The sequence below is a fragment of the Jaculus jaculus genome, chromosome 1 (assembly GCF_020740685.1).
Source record: "Jaculus jaculus isolate mJacJac1 chromosome 1, mJacJac1.mat.Y.cur, whole genome shotgun sequence".
Lineage (NCBI taxonomy): Eukaryota > Metazoa > Chordata > Mammalia > Rodentia > Dipodidae > Jaculus > Jaculus jaculus.
The window spans coordinates 23,855,108-23,879,589 of record NC_059102.1 but is presented as its reverse complement, the minus strand read 5'-3'; the positions used below and the strand labels follow the sequence as shown (position 1 = coordinate 23,879,589).

Sequence of the window (24,482 nt, the reverse complement as noted above, 5' to 3'; positions counted from 1 at the left end):
ACTGTTGAATCAGGGTTGCTGGCATGAGTTGAGGATCATTTATTGGAATTGGGTGACTTAACCAGTGACTACACCATTGAAGAATATGACACCCGTCCCTCAACAACCATTAACTGCCATTTGCTACTCTGGGAAGAGTGGGGTCTTGTGAGCCCCTCCCTAATCCATGACAGAATGTTTGCAGGTTTAGAAACCATAGCTGTTTTGAGTTCATGAGTATAATGGCCATGTTGTGTCCGGGAGGGCATCATTCCATTGTACCCCTCCAGTCATTGTCTTTTTTTTTTTTTCCCCCAGGTAGGGTCTCACTCTAGCCCTGCCTGAATGGGAATTCCCTATCTAGTCTCAGGCTGGCCTCCAACTCACAGTGATCCTCCTACTTCTGCCTCTTGAGTGCTGGGATTAAAGGTGTGTGCCATCTCGCCCAGTACTCCGCTATTCATTATGCCTCCTCTTCTGCAGTATTCCTTGCAACTTGTAGGGAGTTGGATAGGTGTCCCCCATCTAAGCACTGAGCACACGGTAGTCACTTTATTCTCAGCACTTTCTACCAACTAGGTTTGTCTGTAGTGACCTCTGCCTACTGTAAAAAGAAACTTACATGACTGAGGCTGAGAGCACCATCAGTCAGTGGGTGGAAGTGCAACTATTTATCAGGATGAGTCTTGAGTGACTCATGTATACTTTTGTTTTCTACTTTCTTTTTTTTTTTTAATTTTGTTCATTTTATTTATTTATTTATTTGAGAGTGACAGAGAGAGAGAAAGAGACAGAGAGAGAGAGATTGAGAACGGGCACGCCAGGGCTTCCAGCCACTGCAAACGAACTCCAGATGCATGTGCCCCTTGTGCATCTGGCTAATGTGGGTCCTGGGGAACCGAGCCTTGAACCGGGGTCCTTAGGCTTCACAGGCAAGCGCTTAACCGCTAAAGCCATCTCTCCAGCCCGTTTCTACTTTCTTAATTGTTTTGACTCATGTATATTTCTCACTTTGTCTAAAATTAAATGATTTATGAATTTCCTAGTAAAATTTAAACACTGAGAAATTGTAAAACCTACTTTTTTTAGAAGATTTGACCATTAAATCTTTGCTTGGGCTGTAACGAAGGTCTGATAACCTAGTTTTTCTTTTTCTCCATCTTAGATTTAGATAACTCTATTGACAAAACAGAAGCTGGAATCAAAGAGCTTCAGAAAAGTATGGAGCGCTGGAAAAACATGGAGAAAGAACACATGGATGCTATAAATCATGATACAAAAGAATTGGAAAAGATGACAAATCGACAAGGGATGCTGTTGAAGAAAAAAGAAGAATGTATGAAGAAAATTAGAGAGCTTGGGTCCCTTCCCCAAGAAGCATTTGAAAAGTACCAGACACTGAGCCTTAAGCAGGTAAATCTTGGGTTTATTTTAGCTTGCTTATTTACTCATTCATATTCTTTTGGGGCAGAGTTTCACTGTAGCCCAGGCTCAAACTCCTTGTTGGGTTTAAATTTAAATTCTTGTATATTTCCTTGTAGTATCTCAATGTTTTTATGTTTTCTTTTTTTTTTCTCTTTCAGTTGTTTCGAAAACTAGAGCAGTGCAATACAGAATTAAAGAAGTACAGCCATGTTAACAAAAAAGCTTTAGATCAGTTTGTAAATTTCTCTGAGCAGAAAGAAAAGTTGATCAAGCGACAAGAAGAATTGGATAGGGGGTACAAATCAATCATGGAGCTGATGAATGTACTTGAACTTCGAAAGTATGAAGCTATTCAGTTAACTTTCAAGCAGGTATGTTGTGGTTATAGTTAAAGCACTGAGGGCAGAATTGTCAGCGCTTTCTCAGTTTGTAGGGTGGAATCTACCTAGTGAATGTGAACTAACCCATTTACAGTCTGCTAGCAGGAACATGAGCGTTTTACACAGCTCTGGAAAGAATCCTGTTATATTCTAGTTCCTTTTAAAAAATTTGTTTTGGTTTGTTGAGAGAGAAAGGGGTGTGTGTATGTGTGTGTGTGTAAGCTCGAGCACAGCACAGAGCACATGTGGAGGAGGTGAGCACTTTCTCATGGTGGTCCCTCTCTTTCCTCTTGCTCTGCTCGCTGGTGTTCTTTGAAGGGCTCACTCAGCTTCACGCTTGGGGACGTTCTCCTGTTTCCATCTCCCAGCTCATCAGCATGAAGGAATTGCAGAAGCCTGCTGTTGTTTCTTACGTGGGTTCTGAGGACTGGATCATTCAGGCTTGAATGACAAGTGCTTTATACACCGAACCATCTCCCAGCCTTATTCTAGTTTCTTAGATTTAAAAAAATACATCTAATAGCCTTTAAAAATTTGTTTTAAGCAGAAATAAGTATGTTTCTAACAAAACAAAAATTACATTTAAATTGACTTTTTTTCTTGAAGGTATCAAAGAACTTCAGCGAAGTATTCCAGAAGTTAGTACCTGGCGGCAAAGCTACTTTGGTGATGAAGAAAGGCGATGTGGAGGGCAGCCAGTCTCAGGATGAAGGAGAAGGGAGTGGTGAAAGTGAGAGGGGTTCTGGGTCACAAAGCAGCGTCCCCTCAGTTGACCAGTTCACAGGAGTTGGAATCAGAGTAAGATAACTTTGCTTTCAATTTACCTTACAGCATTGCCATAGTAGAATTTGTAGAATCTTTTGTATATCTAAATTGCATTGTTGTGATTTGACTTTAAGAAGCAGTGATACCCTTTAAGACATTAACTTCTAATATATTATCTTAGGTATCATTTACAGGAAAGCAAGGTGAGATGAGAGAAATGCAACAGCTTTCAGGTGGACAGAAATCTTTGGTAGCCCTTGCCCTGATTTTTGCCATTCAGAAATGTGACCCAGCTCCTTTTTATTTGTTTGATGAGATTGACCAAGCCCTGGATGCTCAGCACAGAAAAGCTGTGTCAGGTACAATTTTGATTTTACTCTTAATATGAACTTGCTGGGTTGGGGATATATCTCAGTTGGTAGAGTCTTTGCATAGCATACACAAAGCCCTGGTTTCACACCCAGTACAGCATAAGCTGTGTGGAACGGTGCAGTTATAATTGAAGACTTGGGAGATGAAGGCAGGAGAGTTAAAGGGTTCAAGAGCAGCATCTGCTACATAGTGAGTTTCAGGCCAGTTTGGGTTACATGGAAACCTATTTTTAAAAAAATGCTTAAAGATGATGACTTACCCCTTTTCTAGTGGGATTTGGGAGGACTAGACAATATGTATATTTGATAAGTAAGGTAATTTCTCATTTAATAGACTGTTTTCAAAGCTTAGTTGTAGAAATAGATGTAATTCTTCGAATTTAATTAGAAAATCTTCCTTCAATTAGTTTTTACTAAAGCTTTAGGCTTTTTTTCTCAGTATTGACTAGTACTTGTGAATGATTTTGTATTTAGAAAAATCTAATTCTGATCTTACAGGCTCAAAGTATTTTGGGTAGGGACTGGAGAGATGGCTCAGCAGTTAAGGCACTTGTCTGCAATGCCTAATGACGCTTGTTTGATTTCCAAGTACCCATGTAAAGTCAGATGCACAAAGCGGTATATGCATATGAGGTTTGCAGAGGCTAAAGGCTACTCTCTCTCCTCTCTACTTGCAAATAAAAATAGATGGAGAAGTGCTTAGGTTTTTTTTTTTTAAAAAAATATATGTATTTTAATTTATTTGAGAGAAAGCGAGGGAGACAGAGAGGGGAAAATGGGTGCCAGGGCCTCCAGCCACTGCAAACAAACTCCAGATGCATGTGCCACCTTGTGCATCTGGGGAAACAAACTGAGGTCCTTTGTTTTTGCTGGCAAACACCTTAACCACTAAGCCATTTCTCCAGCCCGTTGTTTTGTTTTGTTTTGTTTTTGTCTTTTAGTGTTTTATTTATTTGAGAAGGGGGGGGGGTGAGGGGGAACATGCCAGGCCCTCTTTTCCTTGGGAATGAACTCTAGATGTGCCTTTTTGTGCATCTGGTTTTATGTAGTTTCTAGGAAATTGAACAACCCAGAACCCAGGCTGACAGGCTTTATAAGCAAGTGCCTGTCTAGGTTTTGGGGTTTTTGTTGTTGTTGTTGTGCTGTTTATGTTATTATTTTTGGTGTGTATGAAAAAATTGCTCTTTTTTTAGCTTTTTAAATTGACAACTTCCATAATTACAGACAATAAGTGATGATAATTCCCTCTCCTCCCCACTTTCCCCTTCACAGATCCCTCTCCAATATATCCCCTCCCTCTCTTCCTTAGTCTCTTATTTTGATGTCATCTTGTCCTCCTAAGGGCCTTATAAAGGTAGTGCCAGGCACTGTGAGGTCATGGATATTGAGGCCAATTTCTGAACAGTTGCAGTGTAAGCAGTCCTACCCTTCCTTTGGCTCTTACATTCTTTCCACCATCTCTACCACAGTGGACCCTGACCTTGGAAGATAATTATAGATATTTCAGTGCAGAATACTCCTCTGTCTGACATTTTAAAGAAAAGTACTTTATATATTTGTGTGTGTGTGAGAGAGAGAGGCAGATAGAGAATGGATGTGCCAGGGCCTTTGGCCACTGCAAACAGACTCTAAATGTGTGTGGCACCTTGTGCAACTGGCTTATGTGAGTACTAGGGAATTGAACCTGGGTCCTTAGGCTTTGCAGTCAAGCACCTTAAATCTCTCCAGCCTCTGATATTTTATTGTTGTTAGACGTTTCCTTATTTTAAACACCCTTTATATTCTGTAGCTTTAAGATTAAAAGATTTTATTCTTACTGTAAAAAGCTAAGTTGGCAATGTTTACAAATGTCTGTTTAGAAAAATAAAAATCATAGGCTGCTTCCACAGGTTTTAATTTAATTTATTTATTTATTTGGCATCCCTGGGTGGGCTTAAATCAATTATTTCAACTATTTATTTATTTTTGGTTTTTCAAGGTAGGGTTTCATTCTAGCCCAGGCTGACCTGGAATTCACTATGTAGTTTCAGGGTGGCCTCGAACTCATATAAGTTCTATCTCTGCCTCCCGAGTGCTGGGATTAAAGGCATATGCCACCACACTGGACTCAATTTGTTTATGTTTGAGAGAGAAAGAGGCAGATTGGGGCGGGAAGGAGGAAAATGGATGCACCACGGCCTCCAGTCACTGCAAAGGAACTCTAGATGCATGTGCCACCTTGTGCATCTGGCTAACATGGGTCCTGGGGAATCAAATCTTGGTCCTTTGGCTTTGTAGGCAAGTGTCTTAACCACTAAGTCATCTCTCCAGCCCTATCTTTAGACAAGAGTAGAAATAGTTGCTTTTCAGATTTTCAGATTCAAGGAGAGGGATTAATTATATTACTATTTGTTTTCACAGATATGATCATGGAACTTGCTGTTCATGCTCAGTTTATTACAACTACTTTTAGGCCTGAACTGCTTGAATCAGCTGACAAATTCTATGGTGTAAAGTTCAGAAACAAGGTAATTTTATTTTATATCAGGTTTATGTTTACTGGTAATTAATCCATTGTATTTGTTGGGTTCTCATTTTATTTATTTAATTATTTAGTTTTTCAGGGTAGGCTGACCTAAAACTCACTGTGTATTCCCAGGGTGGCCTCAAACAGGGATCCTCCTACCTCTGCCTCTCAAGTGCTGGGATTAAAGGCGTGTGCCATCATACCCAGCTTTGGGTTTCAGTTTTATATCACTTAAATAATGATAGACTACTGAGAAAGTCATTGCTTATGTGATATCTTTCAAAGGAAAACTTTCATAGCATTTACTCTCTTGGTTTTTTTGGATTTTCATTAATGTTAAAAGAGACATTATCTTCCTGTTTATTCAGTGCTGCTTCTATTTTAATTGAGGACTTTAGTATATGAACATATTGTAGGCTTGTCATATTTTCATCAGATTATACTCTAATGTCCTTTCTCCCTTATCCCCACTCCACTGAAGGCCCTCCTCAGTAGGATTCAATTTTCATTGTGGATTCACGAATATACCAATCAGTCTCTGTGGTGGGCAACAGTACCTTAGTACACCTTCTCAGCCTATGACTCTTACATTCTTTCTACCCTCTCTTCCACAGTGTTCTCTGAACCTTAGAGGGCATGTTATAAGTCTCCCTTAGTGTTGAGTACTTGTCAGCCTCTAATTTTCTGCTTTGATTAGTTGTTTTTTTAATTATTTTTATTCGCTGCTGCATATTTAAAGGTTTTTGTTTTGTTGTTGTTGTTTTGGTTTTTTGAGAGAGAGTTAGAGAGAGAGAGAGAATGGGCATGCCAGACCCTTCAGCTGCTGCAAACAAACACCAGATGCATGCATCCCCTTGTGCACACATGTGATATTGCACGGCTGCATTACCATGTGTCTGGCTTACTTGGGACCTGGGGATTTGAACATGAGTTCTTAGTCTTCGCAGGCAAGCACCTTAACTGCTAAGCCATCTCTCCCACCCTGCTTTGATTGGTTTGATCAATTTTCCAAATGCCCAATTTTAAGATTCTTTTAAACAGCAAAGTAATAAAAATTGAATAAAGGGGTAGTTAAAATATATAGACAAAAGTACTTAACTATGTCATCAGAGCAGAACATTAAAATGTAGGTTTGTGTGTGTGAATTGCTAGGGATTAAATCCAGGCCATAGCCTTGGACATGCTAGGCAGTGTTCTACCACTGGGGTACCTCACAGTGCTTCATTTTTTTCCCCCTTTTTTTCTTTGTTTGGCGGAGAATAAATCTCCCTATGTAGCTCAGCCTGACCTTGATTTCTATTTAGTCTTGGCCAGCCTCAAATTGGCAGTCCTCCTTACTCTGTCTCCTGAGTGCTGAGATTTCAGGTGTGTGCCACCATGCTAGCCTGTAAGTGTTTACTCGTGTAGAACCAGCTCGTTTACAGGAGTGCTTCAGAGTCACTTGACATGGGATATACAATTTATAGGTGATGGGCTATATATATTAGATATTACCTTTGCAGTGCAAGTACCAATTGATAAATTCCTTTAATATTTAACATATTATAACACTTACTGTTCTTCAGGTCAGTCATATTGATGTGATCACAGCAGAGATGGCCAAAGATTTTGTAGAAGATGATACCACACATGGGTAATTGAAAATACGGCCTGCTGTCATGGAAGATGTGAATAGTTATGTGGTTCTCATACCCAAGAACTGTAAATTTTAAGCCTAAATATTTGGTCATTATTAAGTTTTTGGATTTAAAACACACAGTCCTTTTATACTTCTGTCTTTGTATTTTATAAGATACTCTGTAATGTTACATTTCTACTTATAGTTTAGGAATTTTATTTCCCATACAGCTTTTTGTAAAGTGTCCTCCTGTTTCAAATCTTCGGAAATATTCTTCCAAATTATTTGCTCAATTATACTGCCTGTTTTTTATAGCTTCAATTAAATAATTGTTTTGTGACTAATAATATTTATTGTGGCCTTTTTAAATTTGTTTTTGTTTTGGGGCAGGGTCACACACTAGCCTAGGCTGACCTGTAACTCACTATACAGCACCAGGACGGTCTTGAACTCACAGCAATCCTCCTACCTCAGCCTCCCAAGTGCTGGGGTTAAAGGAGTGCCCCATCACACCAGCTGTATTGTGGCTTATTAGTTATCATTGTACAGATTAGAAACAAGTTTCTCTCTATAATCTGTTTTGCACAGGACAGTGTTACTTTAGAGTTGGGGGTGGTGACTGTTGTTTTTAAGCCCAGCACTTCTGAAGGTTGAAGTCAGTAGGATCGCTGTGTGTTCCAAGCCAACCTGGGGTTACAAAGTGAGTTTCAGGTTAGCCTGGGCTAGAGTGAGATCTTGCCTCAAAAAAACTAAACTACTGGTCTAAAGAAATGGCTTAACAGTTAAAGCACTTGCCTGCAAAGCCAAATAACCCAGGTTTGATTCCCCACTACCCACATGAGCCAGATGCACAAGGTGGCACATGCGTCTGGTGTTTGTTTGCAGTGGCTGGAGGCTATGGTGCGCCCATTTGCTGTCTTTCTGTCTCTGTCTCTGTCTCTGTCTCTCTCAAATAATGAATAAATTTTTAAGAAACTAAAATATTGCTTTAAAAAAAGTTAATAAAACCTTCCGTTTTCTGTTCTGTACATAATGTCAGTAGCTTTCAGTTCTGCTTGCATGTGTCAGTCTCCTAGGAACTTTCACAATGGACCCTGAGCCTTGGAAGATGTGATAGAGATATTTCAGTGCTCAGCACTCCTCTGTCACTTCTTCTAAGCACCATGGTGCCTTCTGAGTTATCCAAGGCCACTGCCATCTGAAAAGAGAAGGTTCTCTACCAAAAGTGAGAGTAGTATTAATATATGGGTAGGGACATTAAGAAAAGTGCTTACCGGGCAGTTTGGTGAGCATAGTATATACATTTAGCCAGACAGCAGCAGACGTTATGCCCCTGGGGCTCCTGACTACCCGTTGTAGGTTTTCAGTTTGAAGGATGTATTCCCTCCCATGGAGTAGGCCTCCGGTCCAATTAGAGTGGTTGGTTTCCCCCATAAAAGACTATTGCACCCGTTGGCTCATTTGGCTGGGGTGGCCAAATTTAAGGCTTGCAGTGTCCACCGTTGAGTTGCTCCACTGGTGATTTCTCTTTCCCATTGAACTACATATGTAGCTTTTTCTAGCTTTGTCAGCTGGTCTACATGGAGGTTTTCAGCTCAGCTTGAACAGGGTTTCTCAGTGACCTTGCAGCCCAAGTATGTGGAATCTTCAGCAATAGCGTCTTAACATGTATTCCTGGTGGGAAACCAAGGGCCTCGGCAATGGCCTATAATGTTTTGGGGGTGTAGGGACCTCCTTGGCCAACAACTCACAGGAAGGTATCCCATCCCTGGCACTGAAAATTTTCTAGTAACAATCTATGACTCCTCTGTGTTCCATTGTCCAAAAAAGTAGGTTTCCATATGACTTATTTATATCCTCTTAGATTTTGCTTAGCCTCCCTCCATCTTTCTTTTACTCAATCTCTTCCCCTGACCTCACTTGGGCCTTTTACCCCCATAAATCAGGCTTCTTTAATGCAGTGCTACACCTTTTTAGAAACTGAAATAACCGTGGGTGGAAAATAAGATGGCTCAGTAGTTAAAGGTGCTTGTTTGTAAAGCCTGCCTTCCTGGGTTCAATTCCGCAACACCTCTGTAAAGCTGGACACAAGAAGGCTCATGCATGTGTGATCCTAACACACCTATAGCAGTGGGAGGTGGAGGAGAATCTGAAGCTCAGTCACACTTGTTGGCATCAGCAAGAGACCCTGTCCCAAAGAAGGTGGAGCACAGAGCGCCAACCCACACATGCACACATGGGTGCAAAATAAATGGTTTTTAAGCATTTTTTTAGGGGCTGGAAAGATGGCTCAGAGGTTAGAGACACTTGCTTGCAAAGCATGCTAGCCTGGGTTTTATTCCTTAGTAACCACATAAAGCCAGATGCACAAAGTGGAACATGCACATTGTTGGCAATGGCAAAAGGCCTTGGTGTGTCTATACTTCTCTCTTTTTTAAAAAATATTTTATTAAAAAAATTTTTTTTTTGATTTTCCAAGGTAGGGTCAGGCTATCCTGGAATTCACTCTAGTCTCAGGGTGGCCTTGAATTCACAGCAAGCCTCCTACCTCTGCCTCCTGAGTGCTGGGATTAAAGGTGTGTACCACCATGCCTGACTAAAAAGTATTTTATTTATTTAAGAGAGAGAAACAGGCAGATAAAGAGAATGGATATGCAAGGGCCTCCGGCCACTGCAAAGAACTTCGGACCTATGCACTACCTTATGTAGATCTGGCTTACGTGTGTACTGGGGAATTGAACCTGGATCCTTAGGCTTTGCAGGCAAGTGCCTTAACAGCTAAGCCGTCTCTTCTCTTTCTCTCAAATAATTATTTTAATAATTTTTTAAAAAATTCTATTTATTTGGCAGAAAGAGGGGGTGAGAGTGAGAGAATGGGCACACCAGGGCCTCTAGTCACTGCAAACGAACTCCAGACGCGTGCACCCATTTGTGCATCTGGCTAATGTCGATTCTGGGGAATTGTACCTGGATCCTTTGGCTTTGCAGTCACATGCCTTAACTGCTAAGCCATCCCTCCAGCCCTATTTTAATAATTTTTGTAAGGATGATGTGGAGTGTTTTTAGAAATCATGACTATTTTTCTTTTGTTTTTTAAAAATTTTGTTTATTTCATTTATTTATTTGAGAGCAACAGACAGAGAGAGAGAAAGAGGCAGCGAGAGAAAGAATGGGCGTGCCAGGGCTTCCAGCCACTGCAAATGAACTCCAGACGCATGCGCCCCCTTGTGCATCTGGCTAACGTGGGTCCTGGGGAATTGAGCCTCAAACCGGGGTTCTTAGGCTTCACAGGCAAGTGCTTAACCGCAAGCCATCCCTCCAGCCCTCATGACTATTTTGAATAGTAGAAATGTAATACAAACATAGGCAATGGCTGATTTTTTAAAGTATATTTATTTACTTGAGAGAGAAAAATTGCATGGTATAGTTGCTCCAGGACCACCTCCTCTGCAAACAAACTCCAAATGCATTCACCAACTTGTGCATCTAGCTTTAGTGGGTACTGGGGAATTGAAACGGGGCCATCATGCTTATCAAAGTACCTTTAACCACTGAACTTTCTCTCCAGCTCAGACTGATTCCTCCTCCCCCACCCCCAAGGCAGGGTCTCCCTCTAGCCCAGCTTGACCTGTCACTATGTAGTCTCTGGCTGGCCTTAAATTGAAGGTGATCTTTCTACTTCTGCCTCCCAAGTGCTGGGATTAAGGTGTGTGACATCCTGCATGGCAATCTACACATTTACTGCAATCCCCATTAAAATTCCAATGGAATTCTTCACAGAAATAGAAAAAAAAAAAACCCACAATCCTAAACTTCATTTGGAAGCACAAAAAACATTGTGTAGCCAAAACAATTTTGAGCAACAAAAATAAGGGTGATGGTATCACCAACTTTAAGCTATATTACAAAGCCATAGTAATAAAAAGAGACTTCTCAAAGGAAGAAATACAGATGGTATATAAACATCTAAATAAGTGTTCTACATCCTTAGCTATCAGGGAAATGCAAATTAAAACTATGTTGAGATTCCATCTCCTGTCAGAATGGCTACCATCAAGAAAACAAATGACAATAAGTGTTGGTGAGGATGTGGAAAAAGGGGAACCCTTCTGCACTGTTGGTGGGAATGTAATCTGGTACAGCCATTGTGGAAATCAGTGTGGAAGTTCTTGAGGCAGCTAAAAATAGATTTACCATATGATCCAGCTACAGCACTCCTATGCATATATCCTAATGACTCTTCTCACTACCTTAGAGATACTTGCACAACCATGTTTATTGCTGCTCTATTCACAATAGCTAGGAAATGGAACCAGCCAAGATGTCCCTCAACAGGTGAATGGATAATAAATATGTGGTAATTTAGACAGTGGAGTTCTATTCAGTGGTGAAGAAAACTGAAATTGTGAAATTTGCAGGGAAATGGATGGATCTGGAAAGGATTATACTAAGTGAGGTAACCCATGTCCAGGAAGCCAAACCTCACATGTTCTCTCTCATATGTGGATCCTAGCTACAAATATTTAGACTCACGTGTAAGTTGGAACCAAAAAATTGGTAGCAGAGGCCATTAAGCTAGAAAAAAGCTATAAGGGAGTGAGGAGAGGGATGGACTTTAGGGTCTCGTATTGTATATATGTAAGTAGACAAACAGGTTACAGGGAGTGGAATGGCCTAAGTGAGGCCAGAGGAAGAGATTGAGTAAAAGAAGAGTAGGGGGAGAGTCAATCAAAATTCAAAGTATTCTGAATAAGACATATGAAAGCCTACTTATTTTGGATAATGGCCCATCCAGAAGCCATAGATTGCTACTAGAAAAATTTCAGTGCAAGGGATGGGATACCTTTCAGCGAGATGTTGGCCAGGGAGATCCCTGCTCCCTCCAAATCATTACAGGCTATTGCCAAGGCCCTTCGTTTCCCAAGATTAACAGATGGTAAAACGCTATTGCTAAAGACTCCACATGCCTGGGCAGCAAGGTCAGAGAAATCAATCTGGTGCTGAGCTGGAAACCTCCCTGTAGACCAGCCAACTGAAAGCTAGAAAAAGCTGCACTGCATGCAGCCCTATGTGAGACAGAAGTCATTAGTGGTGAAAACATTGGACACTGGAAGCCTCAAGCTTGGCCAGACAGGCCAAATGACCAAATGGGTGAAATAGTGGCATGTCTGCTCTGGAGGAAACCAACTGCTCTCTAATTGGACAGGAGGCCTGCTCTATGGAAGGGAGTACATGCCTGGTACTGAATACCTAATCAAAAGCCTATGGTAGGAGAGGTCATCAGCCTTAGGGGTATAAGCCTGCTCTTGTCTGGTTTTATGCATATATTCTCACCAAACTGCCCTGAAAGCATACATTTAAAGTTCATATTCATCTGTTAAGCTTCTCTCACTTTTGGTTAGAGAAGCTTCTCTTTTCAGATGGCAGTGACCACTGGGATGACCTAAAAAGCAACTTAGTGCTGAGAAGAAGTGACAGAGGAGTGTCTAGTACTGAAACGTCTCTATCATACCTTCCACGGCTCAGAGTCCATTGCGGGAGAGGTGGCAGAAAGAATGTAAGAGCCAAAGGAAGTGTACCACTCCTTACAATGCAAATGTCGGGACAGAAATTGGCCTTGATATCCATGACCTTGCAGTGCCTAGCAATACCTTCACAAGACCCTCATAATAGGAGAAAAAGATGACATCAAAATAAAAGAGACTAGCAGAGAAAGGGAGAGGGTATGATGGAGAGAGGAGTTGGGAAGAGGAAAGTGGGGGAGGGGAGAGGATTTTCATGGTTTATTGTCTGTAAGTATAGATATGAAACTTTTTTTGTAAATATATTTTACTGAACTGGTCAGATAGCTCAGTGTTTAAGGTATTTGCCTCAAAGCCTAATGACCCAGGTTTGATTCTCCAGTACCCACATAAAGCCAGATGTACAAAGTGGTGCATGCATCTGGAGTTTGTCTGCTGGAGTCCCTGGTATGCCCATTATCTCAGTATTTATGTGTTTCTTCTCTCTGTTTCTCTGCATGCAAAGAAATAAAGTATTAAAAATATTTGATTTATTTGAGAGAAAGCGTATGGGCATGCCAAGGCCTCCTACCACTGCAATCAAACTCCAGATACATGCACCACTTTGTGCATCTGGCTTTGCATGGGTACTGGGAAATTGAGCTCAGGCCATTAGGCTTTGCAAGCAAGCTCCTTTAACTCCTGAGCCATGCCTCCAGCCCTGACATGCATGTCTTTAATTATGGGCAGGTAGGCAGAAGCTCTCCTCTCTGTGAAGAGGAAGCAGTGGTGTCCTTCCTTCAGCTCATTCTTGGGGAAAGGGAGCTCCAGTGACATCTGTGTCAGCAGTCTGCCCAGGAGGCAGTTGGGGCCTTGACTTTGCTCATAGTCCCTGATAGGGTGGATTGTGTAACATGTCTAAAAGGAACATTAGGGGCTGGAGAGATGGCTTAGTGGTTAAGCGCTTGCTTGTGAAGCCTAAGGACCCCGGGTCGAGGCTGGATTCCCCAGGACCCACATTAGCCAGATGCACAAGGGGTGCATGCATCTGGAGTTCATTTGCAGTGGCTGGAGGCCCTGGCGTGCCCATTCTCTCTCTCTTTCTCTCTATCTGCCTCTTTCTATCTGTCACTCTCAAATAAATAAAATAAACAAAAAAATAAAAAAATATATAAGGAACATTAATTTGTTCATTTGGCAGAGCTTAAATTGTATAAAATGCCCTATTAAATGTGGCCTTGTTTACACATTAAGTTAAAAATAACAGGACATTGCAGTTAGGATATATTTGTATCTAGAGATGCTTTTTTAAAAAAAATTTAAGTTTAATACTTGAGTTTATTATTATTATAAATATTTTATTTCTTTATTTGAGAAAGAGAGGAAGAGGCAGAGAGAAAGAGAGAATGTGGGAGCACCAGGGTGTCCAGCCACTGCAAATGAACTCCAAAAGCATGTGCCCCCTTGTACATCTGGCTTATGTGGGTCCTGGGGTAATCAACCGGAGTCTTTAGGCTTTGCAGGCAAACGCCTTAACCACTAAGCATTTCCCCAGCTCTAATATTTGAATTTTATAGATGATAAAAGTTGAACTTCAGGTCAACTAAGCAACTCAATTGAATACATGAGAATGCTTAGAAACAGAGCTAGAGCCAAACCCTGGCTTTCTTCCTGTAGTAGAGTGAATACTCTAATACACTGGTTTTTTGTTTCTCCTGTGAGCTGAAAGTGGGGCAGTCTTACCGTATTTTACAATGCTGATTGATCCTACACATTACAGATATGAGTCCTTACCATCTTTTATTTGCCCTTTCTCACCACTTGCCTATTTTCTTAGGACCTTACCTATTTAGGTGAACTCTGGTCACTTGTCTCATGTCTTAGGGGACTGGTTTACTCCTGGTAACCAGCCTTCTGCATGGAATATGCCAGCGTTGCTCCATAAATTTGCCACCATGTGGCACTCTCTCTCCTGGGTGTAAGAGCCCTTGTGGCAGCCAATAACTGCACAGGCATATGAGGCAGCATGGAGGTTCCATTTGCAAAGAGAACATGGCTATGTTTACTCTCAAGCCGTACCTTTGGTTGGTCTGTCTCACAAAGAGACATTAACATTTGAATGTTAGTTTGTTAGTTCTCTGCTGAATTCCTGAGTGCCTGCTGGCTGGTTATCAAGCGCAAACCTCAGAATATGCAGTGATACCAAGTCCTCTGCCTGCCCAGCCTGAAGATACGGAGTCATTAATAACTCAAAGTCCATGTAGGTAATATGAAAAGCTGAACCTGAAGAACATGGGTTAAAGGCCAAGGGTTACAGAGCGTATTAAATTTGGAATGTGGGAAAGGCTATGCCACTTCTAAGGTGATGGCCTCTTCTGAACACAGGGTCCTTCATGCCATGTCAGACTTAGAAGTGTTGTCTGCCCACAAGGGTAAGGTGGAGGCTTCCTTTAGCTTGGACCACGTTGCTCCTTTTCCTTCTTGATACCCAAACTCCCAAAATGTTTTATTTCCCTACAACCACTAGAGGGGGCCCTTGATACATGCCCACCCCACCTCCTGTTTCCATCTAATTTCTCAAATTAGTTCCTTATTAGAGTTGCAGGATCAGTGAGAAAAATCAGGGTGTGATATTCTTTTTTTTTTTTTATCTCTCCAGCCCCCATTTCTTTTTTTTTTTAACATTTTCAACTGGTATAATGCATAGCAAGGAGAGACTAAAACGATGCAAACTCCACTACCATCAAGCAATCATCAAACTTCTGCAGTTTAAGTTCAATATAACCAGAGACTGCCAATCTCCAGATTTCCCAATTCTGCCCCTCCAACTGGGCAGAGTAGCCAGGGAACACTTCCATCCTAGGCCAACAGTGTGTCCTATGGTAGCCCTTGCATAGTCCTGGTATATCCAAAATGTATTCAGGTTGTTATTCAAACCATGGTCCATCTTCCAAAGGCTCTTTCAGCCTATCAGGGCATCAGGCGCTGCCTCATGCTGCATTGCAGTAGTGGCTCCTGGAACCGTGTGCAATTCACGACCATGCCTCTTATTTTTCATGCTTCTGAAACCAATACCAGGTGTGCAGGATATAGCCATATTCTTTTTTTTTTTAATTTTTATTAACATTTTCCATGATTATAAAATATATCCCATGGTAATTCCCTCCCTCCCCACCCCCACACTTTCCCATTTGAAATTCCATTCTCTATCATATTACCTCCCCATTACAATCATTGTAATTACATATATACAATATCAACCTATTAAGTATCTTCCTCCCTTCCTTTTTCTTCCCTTTATGTCTCCTTTTTAACTTACTGGCCTCTGCTACTAAGTATTTTCATTCTCACGCAGAAGCCCAGTCATCTGTAGGTAGGATCCACATAAGAGAGAGAACATGTGGCGCTTGGCTCTCTGGGCCTGGGTTACCTCACTTAGTATAATCCTTTCCAGGTCTATCCATTTTTCTGCAAATTTCATAACTTTATTTTTCTTTACTGCTGAGTAGAACTCCATTGTATAAATGTGCCATATCTTCATTAAGGGTGTGATATTCTTGAGATCTCTGTTACATGACTGCATGAGCTAAGTGTTAACTGCTTGCAGCTCAGTCATAAGTTGGATGTGTTAGCCAAAGTTACCTGATGAGTGCAACAGATTTTATCGCTGTTCAGAAAGCTACACCTCGGCTGTTGGAAGGGATCGTTCTTGCAATAGCCCTACTTGTTTCTCTGCCTGTGCCTTCCAGAATCCTCAAACCCAGATGAGGTTGTCTTAGTTTCCCTCATTTTCCATTGCGCGCTCTAACTTGGCATTCCTTAATCACAATAGCTTTGCCTATAATGTTTCATTTCAGTCACCAGTTTGTAGGTTTCCTCCCCAATGAAACTATCTGAATCATGGTCTCCTGTGTTCTCTCAGGGTGATGGAAATACTTGTTTTCCTATCTGAATCTCTGTAGCTTGGAGGAGGCTTCAGGATTATTCCAGAAATCACGAATCCTGCTTCTAGGCCTCAACTTCAGCGGGCTCAGTCCCATCCTTCCTAATGCTATGACTACCAGGATCCTTGTGAGCACTGGCATTGAAAGCGACCTCTGAGCTGTGAGGTTAGCATGCTGGAGATCTCCAAGAAGGAAAACCCTTAGAGCTTGGTGCTAAGGAGGCTTTTTCAGTGGCTTTACCCTTGTTTGATGTTTCTGGTAGACGTATGTCTATGGTGTCTCTCTTGCTGGATAGAAGGAAATGAAAGAAGAAAAAGCGGTTCTGATCTCTTGGGGCTGAGGCATCAGAGTTCCTCTCTTTCAGAGTCAGCTTTGCTGTATGTATCTTGATGGATCTGGACTAACCCGTGAGTGATGTCAGTGCCTATAAGGTACCAGATAGGACCTTTCACGAGATGGTAGGAGGGCTGCACCTCCACAGTGAGTGGTGGTAACTGCCAGCTGCAGAAGCAGCAGCTGAATTTCCTTAGAAGTATAATGAAATGACTTGCTTAAAAATTCCTGTTGCAAAGTTGTGGAGCAGATAGTAGAGACCTAGTTTACTCTTTTCCACCAGACCTCTTTGGCTGCTATTTTCAACTAGAATGAAGTTAATGCCAACTGAAATGAAATGAATGTCTATGCGGACCAGGCAGTTTCAAAGCTAGCGGTACATGTGGAGCTTTGGTCTCTCCTGTTGCTTGCTTCCCTCTCGCCCAGGAATGCCACAGGAAGACCGCTTTAACAACATGCTAGGAAACAGAGGCCTTGGCACATGGTGACTGAGAAGGACCTGTGTGCATCATCAACAGGTGACTAGGGAAGGTCTTTGGCTTTGCTCTACCTTTAGCTCCTCTTGCTTGCTCCAGCTATAGCCCTTGTCTCCCCTTGAAAGAGGAAAGATTGCACTTCGGGCTCTGCCACTGCAGCTGGGCCTGTCACTTAGGGCTCAGCTCTCCTGGAGAAGCTTGGGCCAGCTTCTGATCTGTCCCCCAGCTCTGAAGAGTGAGAAGGAGATTCTATCCCCATCTCTTATTTTCTCATTTGTTCTAAAAATCCATTTACTTACACCTCACTCTGTAGTTTGCAAGTATGAGAAAGTGCTAAGAAACCTGGGGCATCGGAAGCAGGGCATGCTGCTCTGTGCCTGTAATTAAAGCACTTGGGAGGTGGAGGCAGGAGGTTCAAGAAGAGTTCAAGAAACTTGGACATTTGAGGTAAGGGGTGACATGGAAGTTTCTAGAACTAATCTTCCAGGTTGCCAAGGCAAGGTCTTGAGTAACAACTTGATTTGTCCCTTCCCTTCTCTTCCTCCTTCCCTCCTCCCGTCTCTTCCGTCTCTCCCTCCCTCCCTCCTCCCCTCCCTCCTTCCCTCCCTCACTCCCTCCCTTCCTTCCTTCCCCACCCCCCAAGGTAGGGTCTTGCTCCAGCCCAGGCTGACCTGGAATTCACTATGTAGTCTCAGGGTGGCCTCGAACTTACTGTGATCCTCCTATGTCAGCCTCCTGAGTGCTAGGATCAAAGGTGTGCACCACCATGGCCAGCTTTTCTTTTTCTCTCTTTTTTTAATGTATGTATGTATGTATACACACACACACACACACACACACACACACACACACACACACACACACACACACATATATATTTGAGAGCAACAGAAAGAGGAAGAGAGGCAGCTAGAGCAGGAGGGAGAGAGAGAGAATATAGGTGTGTCAGGGTCTCTAGCCACTGCAAACGAATGCCAGATGCATGTGCCACCATGCTCATCTGGCTTACGTGAGTTCTGGTTTTGTAGGCAAGCACCTTAGCCACTAAGCCATCATTCTAACCCCATTTGTCCTTTTCTGAGATCTCTAATCTCTTGTACCAACAGGCGGAGTCCAAAGAAGGAGTGGGGCAGAGCTCTCATCTAAGCAAACCTGCATTTTCTCCCACTGCTCTTTTCCCTCTGTCACTTTTGTTTAGATTGATTTATTTATTTTAGGTATGTATGTGTGTACTAGGGTCTCTTGCTACAGACAAATGCCAGACATGCATCACTTTTTTTTTCCTGGTCTGGCTTTATGTGAGAGAATTAAACCCTGGCCAGCAGGCTTTGCAGGCAAGCACCTTTATCTACTGAGCCCTCCCAAGCCCTCCCTCTGACTTTCAAGGCTGTGTGTATTTGCATGTGTGTGCATGAGGCCAGAGGTTGAAGTTGGGTGTCTTCCTAGATTGCTTTCCACCTTATTTCCTGAGGCAGAGGGCCTTGCTTAGACCCACAGCTTGCTAGTTTGGCTAACCTAGCTAGTCTGCTTGTTCCAGAGATCCTTTTTCTGCCTCCCCATCACTGGGATTACAGGCACACTGCCATGGCTGTCCAGTATTTATGTGGGTTCCTGGTATCCAAACTCAGATCCTCACACTTGTGTGGTAGCACTTTACCAACTGAGCCATCTCCCCAGTCTCATCTTTTAAAAATATATTTTATTTATTTATTTGAGAGAGAGAAAGAGGGAGGGAGAGAGAGAGAGAATGGGCATGCCAGGGCCTCCAGCCACTGCAAATAAACTCCAGATGCATGTGCCCCCTTGTACATCTGATTTATGTGGGTCTTAGAGAGTCGAACCATGATCCTTTGGCTTTGCAGGCAAATGCCTTAACAGTTAGGCAATTTCTCCAGTCCCCTAGTCTCATCTTTTTCCTTACTTTATTTTTATTTTACAGAGGAAGAGGCAGATCATGAGGGGAAAGAGAATGGGCATGCCAGGGCCTCCAGCCACTGCAAATGAACTCCAGACACATGTGCCACTTTGTGCACCTGTCTTTATGTGGATACTGGGGAATTGAACCTGGGTCCTTAGGCTTTGTAGGCAAGTGCCTTAACCACTGAGCAATCTCTCCAGCCCTTTTCTTCCTTTAGAGTAAAGTGTTCATTCCTCTATGACCTATCTTGAAAGTTCTGTGGGTATAGGGACCATGTTTGACATCGTTTTTGTTCTGTTGTTTTTGTTACTGTTATCCACTGAGTGTTTACTGAATGAACAAATGATTAGTAATACTAGTTGGCACTGGCTCTCCACTGTGAGGTTCTCTGTAATGATTTATGTTCTCTATGGCAGACAAGCCTCACAGCAGCCCTGAACAAAGGACTGTTTCCCATTTTTCCAGAAGAAAGAACCGCCCCTCAAAGGTTATCACCCACCCTGCTAGATAGCAAAAGCCAAAATTAATACAAAACTTGCCCATCTCTAAGTTCCACTGAGGCGAGGTGCCTCTCTGTCAGTGCATGAACCCACTTGTAGGCTGATCAGCTTAGGTAACACCCCAGCCTGCTTTTCTCTTGGCAATTTCTCCCACAACCCTGCATTGCCATGGTACTAGAACGAGGCCCTGCCATAGAGCATGGCGAGTGGGTGTTAGAGAGAAGCTGCCCCTGTGGCCTTCTTTACCTCATCCTAGGGAGGTGCACAGAGGCTAAGAGTCGGGAATAACTTCACCAGAACTTTGTTTAAACATGTAGGCAGGGGCTGGAGAGAGGGCTGGACATTTTAAGTGTGCTTCCTGTGCCAGCAGGGGGAACTGAGACTGCTGAGTTCAAATCCGCAGATCCCACATACACTTCCACATGTGGCTATGCATGCTCATGGGACCCAAAAATCACAAGACCAGGCAGAAGAGCAATGGAGTAAGACACCCAAAGGTCCACTCCAGCCCCCACTGGTGTACTTGGTGCTGCAAGGGCACATACGTGTTCATGTACTACATATACCACACTACACATGCACACACACATACAAGCAAAAAGAAAAAAAATGTAGGCAAGACCCCACATCCAATTCCTCACTAGCAAACCAGAGAGTTTGAATCTCCATGGACTGCCCAGTGCGCCCCATCCTTGTCCTTGTGTTGCCTTGGTGTGATGGCTTGAGTCTGGAATGTCTCCCATAAGCTTGTGTTTTGATCACTTGGTCTTCAGCTGTGACACATTGTAAAGGGTGTGGAGGCTTTAGAAGGTGGGGCCTGGAAGTAGGTCACTGGGGGCTGCCTTTGAAGGTTATGCCAGCCCTGGTTCCTGTTCCACCAGCATGTGAACAGCTGCTCTGCCCCACACTCCAAGTGGAGCAGCTTCCACTTGCCTCCCCTCTCCATGATGGGCCAAAATCTCCCTTCACCATGATGGACAAAAATCTCCCCTCTCACCATGATGGACTGAAATCTCTTCTCACCAGGATGGACGGAAATCTCCCCTCACCATGATGGACTGAAATCTCGCCTCACCATGATGGACTGAAATCTCCCCTCACCATGATGGACTGAAATCTCCCCTCACCATGATGGACTGAAATCTCCCCTCTCACCATGATGGACTAAAATCTCCCTTCACCATGATGGACCGAAATCCCTCTGAAACTGAGCCAAGGTTAAACCTTTCCTCCCTTTAGTTGTCTCAGGTATTTTGGCAATAAAAAAGTAACCAATACAGAGTGGCTCATGAAGTATGAATTTTTTTTTTCTCCCTCATCTCTTTATAGATTCTAAGGTCTAGATTAGGTCACAAGTAAATCCCTCTAGCCAGGGAAACCTATAGGCCTCTCAAAGTAGGGTCAGGGCTCCTAAAACCTTTAACCTTTAGAACAAAGGCTGCTCTATAAACTGGAAGTAAGTCCTTCTACTGCTTTCTAGAATGATTTTGGCTAAAGCCAGCATGAGATGACCCAATCACTGGTTGTCTTCACCAGCCAATGTGAGTCTTGCCAAGGCAAACCACAGTGATATTGCTCAGCTTACAGAATCCAACCCTGCAGCAAGAGCTGCCTTCATTCTTGGAGCAACGTCTTAGCCATCTGCAATGTCCATTTTCTTTCACCTACCTCAAAAACTGATCAGCCAGGCATGGCCTTGAATCTCAGCACTCAGGAGGCAGAAGTAGGAGGATTGCTGTGAGTTCCTCTAAAGTTCTAGAAACTGTAACCCACCCACTGAAACCTTCCTTGTACCTCTTTGCCTTGAAACCCTCAGGTTTGAAATGAACTGATCCTGCAGTAAGGTACTTTTTTTTTAAAGCACTGTTGTCAGTAGTTATACCTTTTTTTTGTTTGTTTATTTTTATTTATTTGAGAGCAACACAGAGAGAGAGAGAATGGGAATGTCAGGGCTTCCAGCCACTGCAAACAAACTCCAAATGTGTGCACCCCCTTATGCATCTGGCTAATGTGGGTCCTGGGGAATGGAGCCTCAAACCGGGGTCCTTGGGCTTCACAGGTGAGTGCTTAACCGTTAAGCCATCTCTCCAGCCCATAGTCACACCTTTTTTCCTGTCTGCCCCCTCCTGCACATTCTTACACACCTATTGATTACCACAGACAGCAATACTCAGAACACCGGTACACTCCCCTACCTCTTGCTTCACAGTACCATCTACCTTCCTAGTTTCCACCTTTGAGAGACCTCCTGCCCCAGCGCTGACTTCCTGAAAGGTGTGATTTGTGTTGAAGCATGATTTTCGAAAAGTTGAAAATAGTCACAGAAAGCTATAGGATGGGGCCCCATGGATATAGTGCCGGCCTCACGAGCCTGAGTTCAGAGTCCCAGACGTCATCCCCAGACTTCCTGTAGAAGCAGTAAGCCATGGCGGCTTCTCTAATCCTGCACCTTGATGAAGAGATGGGGGCGGAGACTGGAAGCCTGTGGGCCACCGGGCCTGGTGAGCTCATGGCGGTGAACAGTAATGAGAATGACAGACCCTGCCTCAAACAAGGTAGCAGGTGAAGACTGACCCCGGAAGTTGTCCTCTGACCTACGCATGTGTGCTCGCCCTCACACACATGAGCATCATCACACAGGACGGCAGAAGTCCTATAAAGCAATTAAAGTTACAACCCTTCTGGTTCTTACAAGAATCACTTCCAGTTTTCAATCCTCTAGTACATTAACATCTCAAATTGAGTTCTGGTCTCAATCAGTAGGAAAGTGTTACCTTCACCCAGAAAGTTAGGGGCTAGAGACTGAGAGCTCAGCAGATAAGGGCTTGCAAAGCTTGACGGCCCTGGTTTGATTCTAGATGCACAAAGTAGCACATGCATTTGCAGTTTGTTTACAGTGGCAGCAGGCCCTGGCGTACCCATCCTCCGTCTCTCTCATAAATAAATTTGTATATATAAAAGAAAGGTGACCCTTGGAGAGGCACACTTATGTCTGTGGCTGTAAGACCATGCAGTAAGGACACTTGTGCCTTGTTTCCAGGTGGAGGGTTTGACTCCCACTCCAGCCTTCAGAAGCATGACCCTGTAGAAAGTAGCTACTGGGCTTTCAGGGCTGGTGGGGGGCTGGGGGTGGAGGGCTGACAGCTACTTAGGCCAAGCCCAGCTGGGTGGGTGTGGGATAGGGAGGGAAAGAGTACGGTCATCTCTGTACCAGAGAAACGATGGTGGTCCAGTTTCAGGGACGCCTCGGGTCATCCAGTCGTTTGTTTGGGATATAAACACCTATGATCGGGTACTGTGATGAACTGATCCTGCAGCGCTCACACACAGGTGACACAGCAAGGGTAACTGACCTGCTTTTCCTGCTGATTAAGACCCAGGCTAAAATGAGGTGTTAATTCATAGCAGCTGAAGCTTAGATTAAAAAGGTGCTTAGAGTCACCCAGCTAAAGCCCAGGATTTGTCCAGGTCTGTTTCTCCTGAGCCAGTTGTGCATGGGAGGCCTGAGCGGGAGGTGTGTGTGTGTGTAGATGGTGCGGGAAGTAGGAGGTGACTTCCTCTAGCAGCAGGTGCAGAGCGCAGGCCTGGTGCCACACTGAATGTCTAAACAAAGCCAACTGCGAGATCCCACACAGCCCCACGCAGGCCCTCATTCCTGTCCCTCTTCAGCACCAGCCGCCTTCGACCCCAGGGAATGAGCTCAGAGGGGGGTGGGCACAGTGTCAGCAGCTGGCAGTGCCTTTGACAGATCCATGATCCAGCTTCCACGTTTCCAGAATGGATGGGCCCCTGCCCTCCTGCGGACTGGAAGGAGGAGGCCACAGGGGCCCAGGGTCTGTAACTGGATCGGACGTTGTGATGGTGACAGCTGCGGCAGGGGCCCGAGGAGGGAGGTTGGGGGTGCAGAGAATGGCTAGGCAGGGGTTTGTCCTCATTTATCTTCCTGTAGGCAGCTCTCCTAGGGCACTGGGGCCTTCACCCCGGCACCTACCCCACAGTGAGCATGTCTCACTGCGGCAGACAGCCCCTGTTGACTGGAAGTAGGAGGTTTGAACCTCAGCCATGTCACTTGGTCACCTGGTCTTGGACAAGTTGACTAAACTTTTGTCCCAGTGTCTTTTCTGGTAAAATGGAGACAGCCAATGATGCTGCCTTCAGAGGTGGGTTGAGAATTCAGTGAGAACAGCATCCCTTGCACAAAGTGGTTGCTTTATCAGAGAGAGTGAAGTTTAAGTGTGTGTGTGTGTGCGCATGCGCGCATGTGTGTGTCAGTTCCAGTTGATATCCAAATTAGATCCTTCTTGTTTGGGGGCTGGGAATAGCTTTAACAAAAGCTTCTTGGGGCTGGAGAGATGGTGCAACGACTGAGGCACTTGCCTGTGAAGCCCTTTAAGGACCCAGTTTGACTCCTCAGAACCCATGAAAGCCAGATGCACCAGCGGATGCATGTATATAAGGTAGGATGTGCGTCTAGAGCTTCGATTGCAGTGGCTAGAGGGCCTGGCACACAAATTAGCTCTTTCTTTCTTTCTCTCTCTCTCTCTTCCTCTCTCATAAATAAAAAAAAAAATTTGGGAAGGAAAAGAGCTTCTGGACAAATCCAGTCCAGGGGCTGGAGAGATGGCTTAGCGGTATAAGGTTCTTGCTTACAAATCCAGTCTAGGAGTAACATAGGAAGACCCTGTATCTAAATACATACACAAATAATCCATGTTTAGGATTATATGAAATCTGGTAGGAAAGACTTAGCTAGCTTCCCAAGATGG

The 24,482-nt window shown here is 43.6% G+C and overlaps 1 protein-coding gene across 1 annotated transcript in view; it reads left to right on the top strand.

Moving 5' to 3' along the window:
- Smc3 (structural maintenance of chromosomes 3) overlaps positions 1-7,391 on the top strand; it is a 49,418-nt gene extending 42,027 nt beyond the window's left edge. The window contains exons 24-29 of the mRNA XM_045155549.1: positions 1,145-1,392; positions 1,563-1,775; positions 2,391-2,582; positions 2,731-2,908; positions 5,321-5,427; positions 6,992-7,391. Coding sequence (XP_045011484.1) covers positions 1,145-1,392; positions 1,563-1,775; positions 2,391-2,582; positions 2,731-2,908; positions 5,321-5,427; positions 6,992-7,063 — 1,010 coding nt within the window. The 3' untranslated portion in view covers positions 7,064-7,391. The remainder of the gene's footprint in view (positions 1-1,144; positions 1,393-1,562; positions 1,776-2,390; positions 2,583-2,730; positions 2,909-5,320; positions 5,428-6,991) is intronic.
- Positions 7,392-24,482: the final 17,091 nt, after the last annotated feature.